At 47.3% G+C, this 16338-nt stretch overlaps 1 protein-coding gene across 2 annotated transcripts in view; it reads right to left on the minus strand.

Annotated features, from left to right (window-relative positions):
• Positions 1 to 16338, minus strand: part of LOC122566542 (POU domain, class 2, transcription factor 2-like) — a 124475-nt gene that overhangs the window by 85650 nt on the left and 22487 nt on the right. For both annotated transcript variants that reach the window (XM_043723958.1, XM_043723959.1), the window contains exon 2: positions 11549 to 11584. In XM_043723958.1, the coding sequence (XP_043579893.1) occupies positions 11549 to 11584 (36 nt within the window). The remainder of the gene's footprint in view (positions 1 to 11548; positions 11585 to 16338) is intronic.

The following is a 16338-nucleotide window of genomic DNA, read 5'->3' on the forward strand; positions in this document are numbered from 1 at the left end:
CGTTCCACCCACGCGATTCTTTCGTCGCAACGCGCCTCCACCGTTCGATCTCGGTTGATCCGCATCGAGATCATCCCGCCGCAACGAATCCCCTCGATGCTATCGTTGATAAACGCTCGCAGGATGACTCGAGAGCGCATAGCTGCCTGTGTTTAGAGCGTACGAGCTAATCGTGACCGCACGATCCAGCTACGGCTTCATTGCGAACTCGAATATGCCTGTATCCCCCTCCCTCAAATACAAATGCCTCACTCTGAATCGCAAAGATCACCGACAGGTCGCGGTGAGAACCGTTCCACGACGATGGAAATTACAGAGAATTACTCTTTGGTATTTCTACGTGATATATCGCACGCTGATCGGTTTGAAGGTCTGTCGAGGTACGATAATCCATCCCCTTTGTGACGTAAATGGAGTGGAATTCGTCCCTTGTACGACTTACTCGAAAGTTACTGAATCGATCTGATCCGATTTGTGAAGATTTCTTGGTTTTAGCGTCAGAGCATGCGATTAGCGTTGAAATTCTCAGGAATCACATCGTTATACTTGGTAAGATTGCTTGGTTACTAGTAACGTAGCAAGTATGATACTCGGGCATTTTCAATGTTTCGCTACTGTTATTCTACCGATTTTCACGAATCTCGATGTAATAAATATTTTGAATCTGCATATTTCACGACGGAAGTATGAATTCAAGTGATTAATAGCCGTAACAACGACCTAATCGATTGCTTCGCCACCAATATACGTTCCGCCCAAGACTCGGGACAGAAGCGACCCGCGCAAAGTTATCCATCTATCCCGAGGGCGGGGAGGATAAGGCTGGATAAAAATAATCCGCAAAGTAGTGGGAGGCAAGAGAAAGAGTGGGCCCTGGCGCTCGTGCGCCCGCGTATTACCATATAGCAGCGTGACTCCGTCGACTCGCGTCCGCGGCCGTACTCATCTGAATAAATATCGTATTATAATTAAAGGAATCGTTCGAGCCATAAATCAATGAGGTCGGTTTATATATCAGGCCTCACCTATATAATGTGTACCGGTGGAGTACCCCAGCGGGCCCTGCACTCGCTGTGGGGGGTCCCCCTATGCTAATGGCGCCCTCTCACGAAGCGCAAGGGCTGACAGAGCCGCGCGGAACACAGATAGAGAGACGCGAGAGAGACCAGACAACGCACACACACCATCGTCCGACCCTGACCTGACCACCTCTCTCCCTCTTTCTTCGTCAAGTTACATCCCTGGGTTTCGCGCTCGCGAGCACACGCCTATAAGAAGACGATCGGAAACCCGGCCTCTGATCTTCGCCGACCGCGACCGCTTATCAATTTGTTAGCGAGCGCTGTTTGTTAAATCAAATCAAGGGCTTGCACGCCGTGCCGATAAATAATCCTGCTTAATATGTGCCTCGAATTCTCGAATGCTCCCCCCTGCCGGCTCTCTTCGTGTACATTACACCCACGTGCACGCGGACTGGGAACAGCAGAGAGGTGAAGAGAGGCGAACGAGGAGAGAGGGGAGGAAGGAGTGAGAGTACACGCGTTTCCATCCACGTGGTTTATTGATCCATCGATCGATCGCCGGAGATCTCGCCGCGCAGACCGGGTCTCGGTACGCTCTGTCGGCAAAGCGGCTTGTCAGTGCCCGATCGAGCTATCGAGTCAGAGTGATTGAGCCTGATTTGCGGGTAGACCAGCGGCTGATTTATGGCGAACTAGGAGGGTAGATTCCTCTTTGATACTGGTCGCTGCGGTGAACGAGGATTGGTTTAAGGATCTGCTCCCTTCCGATCGAACAATATCGGTGTTCAAGGGAGACAGGCTTTTCGAGACAAGGAGGAAGCGAGGAAGATGACTCTTATATTTTCCAGGTTGTGTACGAGATATCGCGGTGTGCAGTGTCATTCGTGTGACGTTTCGAATCAGGTATCTCGCGATGCGATGTCATTTATAGGCCCCACTAAAAATCAGTTCGCGAGATATTTCATTCCCGACTTCGAATGGATTAAACGCGGAATATATTGTACTTTCGAAAACGATATGTTTCACGTGAAACGATATTCGTATATAAATTAAATACAAGAAATTTCTCATCATACGAAAGAGATGGCGTGGAAGGGATGAAACGAATCACCCTCTCGCAAGTAACAAATTAATTTCTCAGTTATTTACCCTAACACAGAGCAGAGATTCGGGCGCGTTAAATATTTTAGAAGGTCCGGTGCATGCGTGGCCATTCGAGGCGTTTATTATGACGAGTCCGGACGCGGCGTGGACACACGGTAGTTTATTTGGGTCCGGAATTTTGCGGGGCCCCGGTTCGAACGAACGGCGCGGTCGCGATTAACAAAGGGCGATACAAATTAGATTAAATCGCCGTAGGGGGCGGCATCACGGTGGAGAAAGGCGAATGATGATACCGCTTGATAAATAGACGAACGTCATGCGATGCCTAAACGGAGTCTGCGTCTCCCTCGGCACCGATGGATGCCACCCCTTCTCCGCAACTAAGTTCTCGTTGAAACGAGCGTCTTATTCGTCTCGCGGTATCGCGGTATCGCCCTCGCTCCCTGTCTATAATAAAAACCGGGGCGAAACAACCGACGATTACGGACCTGCCTAATTGAGCGCGGTTTCAGGACACGATCCCTGGATCGTTGATTAATCGATCGGTGAATATTGAAACGTCTTTGCAATTATGGAACAAGATTACCGAACATTACGGGGCTGGTTAATGCACTCCATGGTGCAGGATTAATTTTGCGGGGTATCTTCAAATTGAAATACTTCTTGGACCGTTTTGCACTTTTTGGAGAAATGTACACGGCGATATACAATGATTACAAAAGGTATTTGTACATTGTCGTATTTACTTTAGCATTTACATACGAAAAAGGTATTAAATTTTGTAACATTCGGCGATGTACTTTCATTCATACGACTACGGAAAATTTGATACTACGTAAATGAAATAAATAGTATAATAATATACGTGATAGTACGTTTTGTAACTGCCGTGTGTATGATTCTTAAAAATCGCGAGATAAGAAATTGAAGTTGGATCACCTTTAGTCGAAGAGTATCGACGTTTAAAAACCCGGAGAATTTTCGCCGAGTCTTCGACCGCAGATAGAAGTGAGACTAAAATAAACGATCGTTGATATTGCATACAACTTCGTTCTATCGACGTTACTCTTCAAAACAGAACAATGTGTGGTTCGATGGGAGTGCAAATAAAAGTATCAGACTGGAACTGGAAAAACGAGCAACAGAACGAAAAGAACGAAGAAGAGAGCAAGAGCCGCGGTAGAAATCCAGCGAACACACCCCTCAAAACGCTTGGTGAAGCTGAGCCCCAGCGGCCTGGCGGCTGGCCAATATTTAATTACAGATAATTACCGGTTATAATGCGCGGCAGATCGGCGGCCTGCCGTTTAATTGATCGGCTTTACGGTCTGATTTGTGTATCTGGCGTTCGTGCGATCCGCCGTTAAACTCCGAGGTCCGATTTTTAATCCTTCACTGTGGCCACGAAACCCATGCCTGCCGGTGCATCGTATCCCGCCATTATTTAAACGGCATTACGTAATCCACCCACCTCGTTGTACTACGGTTTATTGCGCGTGTCGTAGCCAACAGTGTGTACGAATAAACCAGCACGCAAGAGGAAATCGTCACCGCCTTCTGCACCGTGTGTACGATTGTTACTATATTTCCATTCTCCGTGGAAAATTTTATCGACATCTTCTTTTAGCGGCAGATGACTCGATTCGCAATATCCTACTTTCGAAAAGTCCGGTATTATACTTTTATATAAGGAAGTAAACAAAAGAATCCAGCGTAATGTAATCTCTAATACTCGAATCCTCTGAACGTCTTTCTGCGAAGGGACTCGAAGATCGTAGTCTAATTCGTTGCTAATACGTTGCCGAATAAAGTATATCATAAATTGAGGAAATCTAAAAAATTCTCTTCTTATATATAACATCCGATACATTTTCCTATTTCTTTTATTTTCTTTCTCGATTCGCAAATATTAACGTCGTATCCGCTTGCCAAAATTTCTTAATTCACAATGGAAACAGCAAGCAACGTTGATCGATATGTCTTCTCTATTAGACAGTGGAGTTTGAGAATCCCTGAGCCAATAAATAGTCGGCAGATCGGAGGCTTAGTATCCGCGCGGAGGTGGAGCGACAGCTCCCCGTGAGATCGGAGCGAGGTGGCGAGGGAAAGGGGCTCGATGAGACTCTGTTCGATCGTCTATTGCATTATTACCGCGTTATATCAAGACAGAACCGCGCGAGCCTTTCTCTCCCCCGGGTTTCTGGCTCATCTGGCGAGGCGCGGTACATTTAAACGTATTCTCCGGTAAAACACGTTAAGTTCGGCACGGTCGGCTCCCTTTGCCGGGGTCGAAGCATGCAGATCCGACACGAAATATCATTAATAGTCGTTTGCCGGATGACCGAGCCCGGTAATCGTCCCTTCTGCGGTTCAAGATCGGATCGGCCGAAAACCGCAACACGCCTCGACTATACGACCAAAGCGGCAGCCCCCTTTCGACTCGTAATTTATGTTCATGAACTCGGTCGTGGCAAGTGCGAACGCTGGTGCACGAGCACGGGCTTGGTGGATACATAAATCGCGGCGAAACAATCGCTGCCGGCGTTAATCGTTCGACGTTAATGCTTTCTTATATTCCGATCCGGTAAATCGAGTTAACCTACTAACTAAGCGATTCTATGATCTTACACGTGATTTCCATAAAAGATTTCCTTGACTTTCTCCCCGTGGTTTTGCTTATATTCGATTCGATTCCACGAAGTGTCCACTGCACGTTTCCTTACGCTCTGGAGCGGAGCGAGCACGGCGCGGTTCCCTCGCTGTTGTAATTGCCCTGTGCGCCAGCGGCTCCATTTCGAGCAGCTCCGTCCGATACGGAGTCAAAAGAGGCCGCTGGCAAAAAAGCCGCGGCGAATAAGCTGGACAAGGCAGAACAAGCCAGGAGAAAGAGAGAGAAAAATCCATCAAAACGGAAGAGCGAAGGATCTACGAGCGTCTCTACGCGCGTGGACCGGAGAAGCGGCCCCTGGGTTCCCCTCTTTGATGGCGCTTGCAGCGTCACAGGGTCGTAAACACGGCTGGCAATAAGGGGCCAAAACCAGCGAGAGCGCGACTTTTGACGCGAGTCCGTTGCATCTCAGCCCCGTTCTCTCCCGTCTAACGACCTTCGCACGTTACAAGTACAACGACGCTGTTCGTGGACCGCTTCTTCGCTTTTCGTTCTTCTTCTTTCGACTCGTACCACCTGATAGCCCGGGAGAGAAGAGGAAGAAGAAACCGGCGGCCAATCCCACGCACAATGTCCACCGTGGCAAGACGCGCGAAGAGCTCTCGCGACGGTGTCATTGTTCGTTTGATTGCCGCTGGCCAGCTCCTGGCCGCTCACACTCGGCCCGCCTTTTATTAGTGGTCGATTAGCCTCGCTGTACGAGGTCCACGCGAGGGGAGCCCAGCTACGATGAACCACCGTGGAACTGCGTGACCGGATCGCGTCGGACCTCGATAGGAAACCCCGTGCCTCGAATCGACTGTCGATCCAATGGTTGGCCTTCTTCGGCCAAGATCGATCCAGCTTGCTCTACGGACGGTACGTGTCCAAGGGTTTTAATTTAGAGCAACGTAAAATTGACAGTACCGAGCGTGTTTAGTCGAGCTTCCGCCCAGAATCTCGGAGATTTATTTAGCTTTATTTCATAATCTTGATAGATGTTTCGAAACTTTAATCCAGAGTACTATCTCATTTATAGGAACCAAGTTTCAGTTAGCGTTTGATTAAGGCTGTTCGAAATAATTAGAAGATTGTTGCTACGAATGGTCCTATCGCAGTAACCAAGCGATAAGAAGACAAAAAGTCCTAGATGCCTGGTTGATTATCGCGATATCGTAATAACAATTTTCTTGAAAATAATTATAAGTAAGAAGGTATACGCGCAAGAAACGAATAAAATTCACAGTTGTCACGAAGGACGATCCTCTAATCGTTTGAAACTTCGCATACGAACAACTTGTCGCCCGAACATTAAGATAAATTTCCTAATTTCGAGTCGAAAATATCTACTCCATTCTCAGAATGGCGTCAAATCATGAGTTGCCCGGTCGTCTCGTAAAATTAGAATATTCTTCCGAGAATTCACCCGCATAAGCGTCCGTCCCGACTCGTCCAATTTAATTAGATGAACATTCAGAAGTCCGTGGCGCGGTAAGGTCCAATAACAATAATAAAGCGTGCCAGCGGAAAAGAGGGGCGTCCATTAGTTACGTTGGGAGATCTGGTCGAGAAGCGAACCTGCTCCAGATAGTCTGCACTCGGGCTCCGGCGTGCATCGTCATCGTCGTTCGTCCCGATACAAAGACAACGCCGACGCGAGCAGGATGGCCGGCAGAAAAAGTGGCTATGCTAAATAATAGTCCTCCGGTCGGTTCGTTGCTCGCCTCTCCTCGCATAGTTCATTCATGAATCCGGATTCAGTGTTCCTTTAGTGGCGAGCAGATCGCATCGCCAATCTTCGAGAAGGTATCGGCCGTTGAAAAACGCCACGCGGAGAAGGAATTCTGATCTAAACCTTTGCATTTTTCGTTGCTGCCTTTCAATATTAACAAGCTACTGTCGGTCCAGGCGAATATACGATAGAATTCAAACACGGCAAAAATTTCGTTTGTGCAACGAAAAGTTCATAAAAATTCGTAGAAAGCTGTAAGCATACTTTCTGTGTTCGTCTTCGTGGTTTTATGTCTTTCTTTCGATATAAACGGTGACTGTTAGAAGTGAACTGATACCGCGTCGTAGCATGATCAGAGGGAGCTATGAATTTGCTTAGAATATGAGGAATCGTTACGATGAAATCGTCAAAAGAAGCAAACTACGCACGGGGCTCCTTCTCTACCTTCGAATGGTACTCGGTCCCTTCCGGAGTCCAGAAACAAGCAGACACAACTACCAGCTCGGCTACTAAAATGACGAGACTCCCGAAGATTCTGGGGTACACCAGGTAGCTCCGATCCGCTTTTGACGTTAGGTGACGAAGGTGAACACGACTATTGGGTCTGTTAGCCGAGATCCTGCGGATAAGACGAACACAGACGTTTCTCATTTCCGCGCGAGTGTTAACAAGAGGCAGTCTCTTCGAAAGCTTCTTTGTCCCAAGAGGAGCTTTAACACCATTCGACGTTCTTTACATTAGCGTATCAGGAAGATGCTTATCTTTCTCGATATTACGATCTACGGATCTACGGATAATTACGCATCCCTGAATTCGTTGGAAAGTAAATACGGTTTTTCCAACGACCCGACGTTGGAATTCTTATTTGTCGCTACGCTTGGACCTCGTAAAGATCGTTTCGACGACGATGGACGATTGAACGACTACCGGCAGACCAGTCGAACCTGGTCGAGCATCCCGGAATAGTCAAAGGATTCGCAGACGTTCCCTTGGACGACACGTCGACCGCGTTTTTCTTGCCCGTCGCCTATCAAACGAGTTGGAGCCGGGGTCGGTGTGCGTTGGTCGAGGAAAGAAAGAGCCCGCTAACGGGATAAACAAGCGATCGCTACAGCACATTCCGATACGTAACGGAGAAAAGTGTGTACATCGCTCCACGGACGTACGGCACGATCGTACGCAACGCTGGGTATAAAAAGTTTCCTGGAAACGATCGCGTAACGTGCATATAAAATTCGAGTAATTTCAACTGGCCAGTTTGGTCTGTCTATTCGCGGAACCGGCCTTCGTGGAAGCAGTAAAATCCTCACCGAAGAGATGCGTTTGCGTACGTACAATCTCCGGGTTTCGTCGGGAATTCCGTTTTAAATAAGAGAGATAAATGAAAATGGTGGGTAAATCCGGTTTCGGTAAGGGAAGTCTTGGTAAAACGATGGATGCTCGATCTTTTGCAGGAAATCCGGATTCTTTTCACGAGCTCGTATTCCCCTGTCCATCCAATTGCGTAAGAATCGAAGGGAACGTAACCGTAGTTCACCACCAACGAAATTTCACCTTCTACCCCCTACCATCTGGCAACGCCATTTCCTGCTTCGAGAGTGCCGCCCGTAATCATTATTATTCGCGGCCAAATAGCCGGTGGCTCTCTCTTTCTCGGCACTGATTGGCCTCCCTATCTTGAAAATACCAATTCTCTGGAGCCATACCGGCGCATTAAAGCTCGTTCACCGTGCGCTCGGGGTTAACCGACAGCGTTCGTATTGTTCGACGATCGACAATGGATTTCATGAAATTTTTCAGTCAGCGTTAAACTCGATCACACGATGATGATCATATGATTCTTCTACTATTCAAATTTTAGTTTTTGAGAAAATTCCGTGATCTTTTCGTCGAAAGCTATCCAAGTTACCTCTTAATCTACGAAAAGTAGATCACACCCTGTACGCTTTTAATCTGATCTCGATTTTCCTATCTCCAAACATTGCATATTCTCTTCGCCGGAAAATTAAAACGTCAGAACAGATTAAACCGTCAAGCGACATTCCAACGGTTTGACGCGCCTCACGCCCGCATACAACTTCCGCCAATTACCGATGGGTGAGTAACGCGGACGGAAGGGAACAGAACGAAAGGAGAAGGAGGGAGAAAGGGGGTGGTCGGCGTTGGTTGCGGGATGCACGGCGAATGCAAAGCACCGACAAGGTCGCGATTTCGAATGAACCGGGAGAGTCGGCTGGTGCCCCGTCACCTTCGCAGGTAGTCGAAAGCGTCGAACGAAGAAGACGACTCGAGCGTCAGACGGAAGGAGAGAACGAGACGAGCAGGAAGGTAGTCAGCCACCGAGCCTAAGGTGGAACGAAGAGAGGAGAACGACGAGCAGAAGAGTAGAGGCCCCGGGCGAGGTCACCCACAGCCCCCGCCCTCTCACTCCCCCGCACACCCTGATTACCCCAGCCGGGGGCGGGACACACTGTAATGAGCATCGAAGAGGTGCTCAACTTCGACTCGTCGAGTTTTTCCATTGGAATTCAAGGAAATGGAAAGACGCAAGTTCCGCGAGACCTTTCATGGCGTTCGTTCTATGCTATAGTAGGATGTTTAAGGTTGATACCTTAAGATTTGATAATCTCGAATAGTCAAACAGTAGATGGAAGTGATTTCTCTATGGTTAAGCGCTCGAGGACTTGGTATCGTCCACGTTACTATTAACGTACGTTTCAATGGCATTGAATTAAAGGTTAACGTAATTTCGATACTTTCTCAAGGTTATAAAATCGACCTCTTGTGTTTCCTGTACTATGAAAGAACGATTAATAACCGATGCACGTCCAGCATAGGAAACGCAGCAACACGTAGAAAGGGCCAATCGCGAACGGGGTCGTCCTAAAGACAGATCGTTGGTAACGCGACCTCGATTCCCGAGCTACCCGCTGAGGAGGTCGCGGGGAACGTAAACGAAGGACGATGTAGAGGGAACAAGCTGAATACAAGAGTAGCTTGGTTGGCTGTCGGCGAAGACACCCGGATGATCGAGCGATGTTATTTTAAGTTTTCCGTGGGGGCTCTCCCATCTTGCCCTAATCGGCTGTCAGCCACCCCCGTGGCTGGGGTCGTAGGCCACCCCCAGGACACGACGCGCCGACGTCCGTGTGTGACGTGACGCAGAAAAGGAAAGCGCTGGACGATGAAGAAAGAGGATGATCGTAGACCCCCCGCGGACGAGATTCGTCCCTTTTGTACGACGAGATTCGCGCGGAGGAATCATACCCCTCGAGGGGTTGGATTCAAAACGCTTTACACTCTCATAACCAGGACCTGTTGATCCTGCCGCGTCGAAAATCGTCGCCACCCCTTGGCGCACTCGAAAAATGTTTTACCACGTGCTTCGTCATCGTACGATTGACTCGAGTCTCTTCTTCCACCCCAACTACGGGACCTAAACTCGAAACGACGTTTTAGTGGCTGATAAATTTCGCCTTGGCTCACTCGACTCTTTCCGAACGATCCCGTCTTCATGGTTGGTTAATGTCTTTTTACCCGGACATCATCCGGTTGAAGATTTCATAAACGTTTAATTGATCCTCGAGAGATGCAGAACGAGCATCACCGAGGCGATTACACATTTTAATAGGCGTTTACGAAAATTGCATATCAACGTGGCTGTTCCGCGATCAGCGAAATTTGTTACATTAGCATCGTCGACCCCTTCGTTTACGGTCTTCGAGATAAGACACGAGTAAAACCCTATCGACCTATAAATATTCCAGTGGGCCCGCGTCGTTGAAACCGGAGGAATAAAGCGCATAATAAAAATTATAGCCGCGAGCCGCGATACCGGTGGAAGAAGTAGGAGGCTGCTGAAATTCCAGCAGAGTCCTCGAACTCGGAATAGACCGTGAAGATGAAGTCGCTCCAGGAAAGTTAGGATGACCTCGCAGGGTCCTGCGGCTCGTTTGATGGACCTCTCCCTTCTTTTTCTTTCTCTTTTTCTTCCTCTTCTTCGCTCCCTTGCCCCGCGTCCCGTAGCGACCATGCATTTCCACCGGATACCCGTTTACACCGAGTCGAGTTTGGTGGCACATATTATATACCTGCGGAAAGGAGGCAGAACGGGACGAAACCAAGGGAGGAAGCTGAAAAAGAAGAGGAGGAGGTGGTGGCGGTGGAAGAAGAAGAAGAAAAGAGAGACGGCTCTCTCGTCCGCAGCCATGCTTATTGCGTGATATTAGCCACGGTGGCTGCCGGGGTAATCATAATCTCGAAAGAGGGACAAAACACAGGCCCCGAATCGCATAACGCTGAATTTTACGACTTGTGGCATAGAGGACAGGCGACCGGATGCAACGCGACTTTTTACCTCCCTCTAACGTCGCCGGCTTGATGTCAACAAGAAGGTGGCGTACCTCGGGGAAACTAACACCCCGAACGAGCTTCGCTTCGAATCGAATCGAATCGGACAGCTTCAAATTTTCGAGGAACCTGCCACCCCAAACGATGAATTCTTTTCCACTTTTTATATCGTATTATCAAGATGTCTCTCTTCGATGCCAGACGTATCAAACGTTTGCCATTTTTCTAATTCTCTATCTTCTGTTCGAAGCTACGAATTTAAGTGGTTCGATTCGAGAAATGCGACGATCGATTGTCACAGACGGCAGCACGTAAAATAAATCGTCTGGCAGGTTGTACTTTCTATGAGAAACGGTCGTTCCAGGAATCCGATCTAATTTACGCGTTTGCATAAACCACGCCGCGGTTTCCAGGTAATAAAGAGAAAAAGGGAAACCAAGCTAGGAAGGTGGAAGGAGGCTGGAGGCGTTACATCGCGGGCGCGCGGTTTTCGCAACTCGCCGTACGAAACGGCAACACTCTCTGGTTCGGTTCGCTCAATGGAGACGTAATAGGAAGTAGCAATTTCTTTCCTCCACGGAAGGTTCTGCTTTAAAAGTGGTTCCGCGATAAATTTGCTTTTTCTCCTTTGAGAAACCTAAGTATATAGTAGACAGTGTCGCAAACTTCTAAAAGAGATTATGAGTCACTCACCGTAAGGTCGATCCGCAACCGGCTGCTCGCACGAGTCTGTAACACGAAAGCAAAATCAAAATCAAAATCAGAGGAATCGTTCGATCGAAGGAATGTTTAAGGAACGTTTCGCTTAAGGTATGCGCCGTATTCTTCGCTCGTATTAAACAACGGTCCATCACGAGAGACTAAACAACGCGAAATTTCCGAAGAATAAACGCGAAGGAACCTAAAGCAGCTCTTATACCTGCATTCGCATTCTTGCCTCCGAGCTATCATTACGCAGTCATTCGTATCGTTTATTCACGACAATTTGAAAACGACCGTGATCCCCTCCGTTCGTGTAATAACTTCGCTATAATCGTCAGATGATCGAAACGACACTCGAGAGCACGATTGCGCTGGCGCTCGTTCACGACCACGGTCATTATCTTTTTCAATTTGCATACACGCGTTTGCCAGGATTGCTCGATTCTAAGCGAAGCATCGTTCGCACTAATAAAGGCCTTCGACTACACTCCTCTGTCTTCTCCGTTAAGTAATTTCGAACGGGATTGCTCGCAATTTGCGCTTTAACGATCGCGCGCCCAAGTATTACATCGATTACCACGTAATATCTTCATTCGGCGCTTCGTGCGATGGAATTATAATCAAATTTTACCCGTTATTTGAATGGCAGGAATTTTCGATACAAGGTTCAGCTGTTTACTTAAACGGCCTTTTTTTCAGAATACAATGCGAAGATTACGATCAAGGATCCAGCGTTACATGGTTAATGCGTTTACAGTTTCAAAGGCTCGTGAAATATTCACGCGATTCGCGGAATCGGAGCGCACCGATTTAATTGCAAATCCGGAATCGTCGAAACGAATGTTACACGGCTGGAAAACTACGCAAAAGTTTCAACGACACGTATCTACAGACGACAGATGCTAGGCCGACGAGATCGACCTAGCCTGAAGCTTGTAAATGTCTCACTCAAGGCGATAGCGAGGTTCTCATAGAAGCCGCTAGGTAGGTCATCGGATGTCATAAACGCTCGACGAAGTTCCTTTGGTGGTGCAGCGCGTGTTAATAGCCTCATTAGATGCCGCAGCGCGGTGACGTATGTATACGATCGATCGTAGATCACCCACCGAAATGCGTCAAATGTTTTCCAGGGATAGGAACTACGAGAATTTCATTTCGTTTAATTCGAATATTTAACAAACGTATCACATTTTTACGATTATTACTGATAAAATTCTCAATTAAAAAATACGACTCACAGCCGGAAATCTCAGATAAGAACGCTAAGGTTCAGATTAAATGTAATAAGGAAGTGCAGCGATATATGCGTCTTAGGACGTTTCGATACGAAGATGCCTCACATAGTTGTTTTTCCACGGAGGATTAACGCTGTACGACGCACATAATGTAACAAACAAACTCTGGACAAAGCAATTTCGCTGCTACGTGCAACCTACAACCGGCGACCAGTTCAAACCTTTCGGTAGCCCCGTCGACCAGTATAAATAGACGACCATGTTCTACAGAAGTCAGTCAGTCGAGTGAATAAGTATAACGAATCAGTCTAACGAATCAGCATAACAATTAGTATCAGTATACCGCAGTATCGCACAATCTTATAACGAATATCATGGAGCGAGCAACGCTTGCGATTAACTTTGTATTCTACATTTTAAAATATCTGTAAATATAGTTAATTGAATTAACTCGTCTCGTTATTATTTTAACCAACAACACGTCTCACCGTCCACCGCGGAAAATTTCTAATAAGTCAAAGTTTTGAGAATTTCTATTTCGAAGACGCTCGACACTCGAAAATGTGAAATGCCAGGTTCCGAGAGTTTGACGATTTTTGTACACAGTTTAGTCGAACCTTGGGACTCTCGTAAAATATTATCTCGCAGCCAGTCATCCACGTAAGGGACGTATAATAATGGAGACGGACAGGGTCCTCCGGCTGGCAGCGCGATCGAAAGTAGAGATTAGATTCAACGGGACAAAACATTCTGCATCTGGTATTCCGTCGAACCTGTCGTCGATGGCACAGGACGAGAGCGACCGTGAATACCATTCACTTGAATCATTTTCCTATAACATAACATTTCCTTAATAAGATTTACGGCTCCTTCCACTGATTATTTAATCACTTACGTTCATAAATCTATCGTAGCAAACATTCATTACCATTGTCTTCAGCTTGGAATAGCAATCATTTTTCTTTTAGCTATTTTCAAAGCAATCTCCTGAGATAGAAAGACCACGAGTTTTCGATTGATTGAAAAGTGAATATTATACCAGGCAAATAACATTTCTCAATCGTTTAAACTCCACTTCTATTTATTTTCAATAACTATGATGTACAGTTCCTTGGTATAGCTCTAACGAGTCTCCATATCCAGATATAGTAAAACCAGGTTAAAAACGATTTTCCAAAAGAGAGGTTCATCGACCGTATGCGAAAGCAAAAAAAAAACGAGCACAATGTACTCGAAGACGGGAGTTTCGTTTGGATGAGTGGTAATCGTTTGTCCGTTAGTAGCGGCGTCGTATTCTAATATTTCCCGCGAACCGCGGCGCGCCATCACGAATTCTAATTCATCGTGGCCGGTCGTCCTGGGCCCTGAAGGTGCCAACGGGGTCGCACGCGATAGTCGATAAATATTAAACGACTTTCCACCTGGTGTCGTGGCCGCGGCTTGCTTCGCCTCTTTCGACAGCGGCGGGGCAGGGAAGAGCGGGAGGAGGAGGAGGAGGGAAGAGGGACTTCCGAGAGGGAGATGACTGAATGTTAATTAGCGAGGCGTGACAAGTATTAAGCAATCCATCCATCTAGCCGCGTGCAAAGAGGGAGGAGCCTGGCCTAACGCTCGGTAATTAACGCGACACCACGCCGCATAAGCCACGCATCATCGAACCACCTTCATCCTCGTCCTCATCTTCGTGCTCTCATCGGGTTTCCTGGCAATTAGCCGTCGATTTAGCTGTTAACCCCGGCTGGAAAGTGAAACGGAATTCGAACGAGTGTGCCTGACCCACGACACGCGTCCCCGGAAGTCGTCTGGCTTCGCTTTCGCGGGACGTAACTGTATTTTCGAGCGATCCATCACCTGGCGTCGCTGCGTTTGAAAACGTTCCAACGAGACCAACGATTCCTCTTACTTTCCATTCGACTTTGTTTCCAAGGCTTCGGTCGAGAATATACATTTATATATATATAGCGTACATGCGAATGTTCATTGCGATAACCGGCGAGATTATCGCATCCTCGAAATAATCCTGTCAAAACTAGTATCGCGTCTTCTGACACCCGATTAGCGTAACAAACACAATGACAGCGGGGTAACTCGTAACGATGGATGATGTACGATACTCTCGATTCAATATACCGCTCCTCTTCTTCTTTTTTTCTCCTTCCTCCTTGTTCGTTCTCGAAGGAGTAACTACGAAGAGAGAAAGAGAAAGTCGAAGAGAAAAGAGACGCCGCTTGGTACGTGTCAAAAGTTAGATTCAAATCCTGTCGGGCTTGGAGAATGCCGGACGACGGGCGGTCGTGGCGGCGAATACGCGGCGAGCACGGCGATCTTCTCTCTCGAATAGATGTATCAGTGTAATTAACAACAAACAATGGCCGTGGGACGCGCGCGCTCGATATCGTATATTAATCGATTAGCCAGCACCGTCCGGGCCCCGGAGATATGCGCCGGTACCGGTTGTTAATCATCGGAGCGCGGGTGCGTTTGTACTTCGAGCTTTCTTTTTCAACCGTGAGAGAAAGAAGAAGAAGAAGAAGAAGAAGAAGAAGAAGAAGAAGAAGAGGACAAAGAAGACGAAGAAGATGAAGCGGGAGAAAGCGAAGAACAAGAAAGAGGTGGAGGAAAAAGGAAGGAACGATCGAAACCGCCGTGTACGATTCGCCTTAAGGATCTTCAAGTCAGGACTAACCATCTTTGTGACGCGTCGCTTCGCCGCGCGTATCAGGGCCACCGTGACTACAGAACTTGCAAGCCACGTCGTGTACAGTCGCTGTCCTAACCGATCGCGTTTCGATTCATTTTTTGCCTGCGAATTCTACGCTTTGTTGCCGACTGGCATGCTCGTAAACTCTCCGCTTTTTTCCACACAGATAGATACGCTGTGTTTGTCTATGAGAGATCATAGTTGCAATTTCAATGCGCTCCGAGCGAAGGGAAATTCAACGACCTATGCGATCCTACGTAATCCAACGTGTACTGTTTCGATAAATTATTCGCGGGCATGTCGACGGTTGAATCGTTTATTAGAGCGCATTGTTGGGAACGGTTCGATCGTAAGAACGAAAGACTACGAGGAAGAAAGTAACAGGTCGTAGTAAGTGGAACGTTATTTGGAGCAGAGATCGGAAGTTTATCGATGAATCGACGGTACGCGTTTGAGTAATAACCGTTCTATCAATCCGTTTACCGGGTGTTTGTATTCCTGAAAGAGCCACGGGTCTGTCGGTGTTCGATTTCGTGCCCCTCAGCGGTGCCGGCAACATTCGAATCATTAGGGATTATCGATGACCGTCAATACGAAACAGCCCGTGAACCGTCATCAATTAGAGTCGAATAATAGTTCGCGTTGTTCATTCGTTAGCCGGAGAACCCGCTTCCGGGTTCCATCTACTGTTCTATTCGCCTTGATTCATTATCAAAACGAAATGACACGTCGTGGAGAATCGTGAAAAAAAAGGAACAAGAAAAAAAAAAGAAGAAAGAAAAAGAAAGAAAAAAGGAGAAATCTATTCAGTTTCGTAATTTTATAGAGAACAATCTTCAATGATC

Source organism: Bombus pyrosoma, linkage group LG4, assembly GCF_014825855.1.
Source record: "Bombus pyrosoma isolate SC7728 linkage group LG4, ASM1482585v1, whole genome shotgun sequence".
NCBI lineage: Eukaryota > Metazoa > Arthropoda > Insecta > Hymenoptera > Apidae > Bombus > Bombus pyrosoma.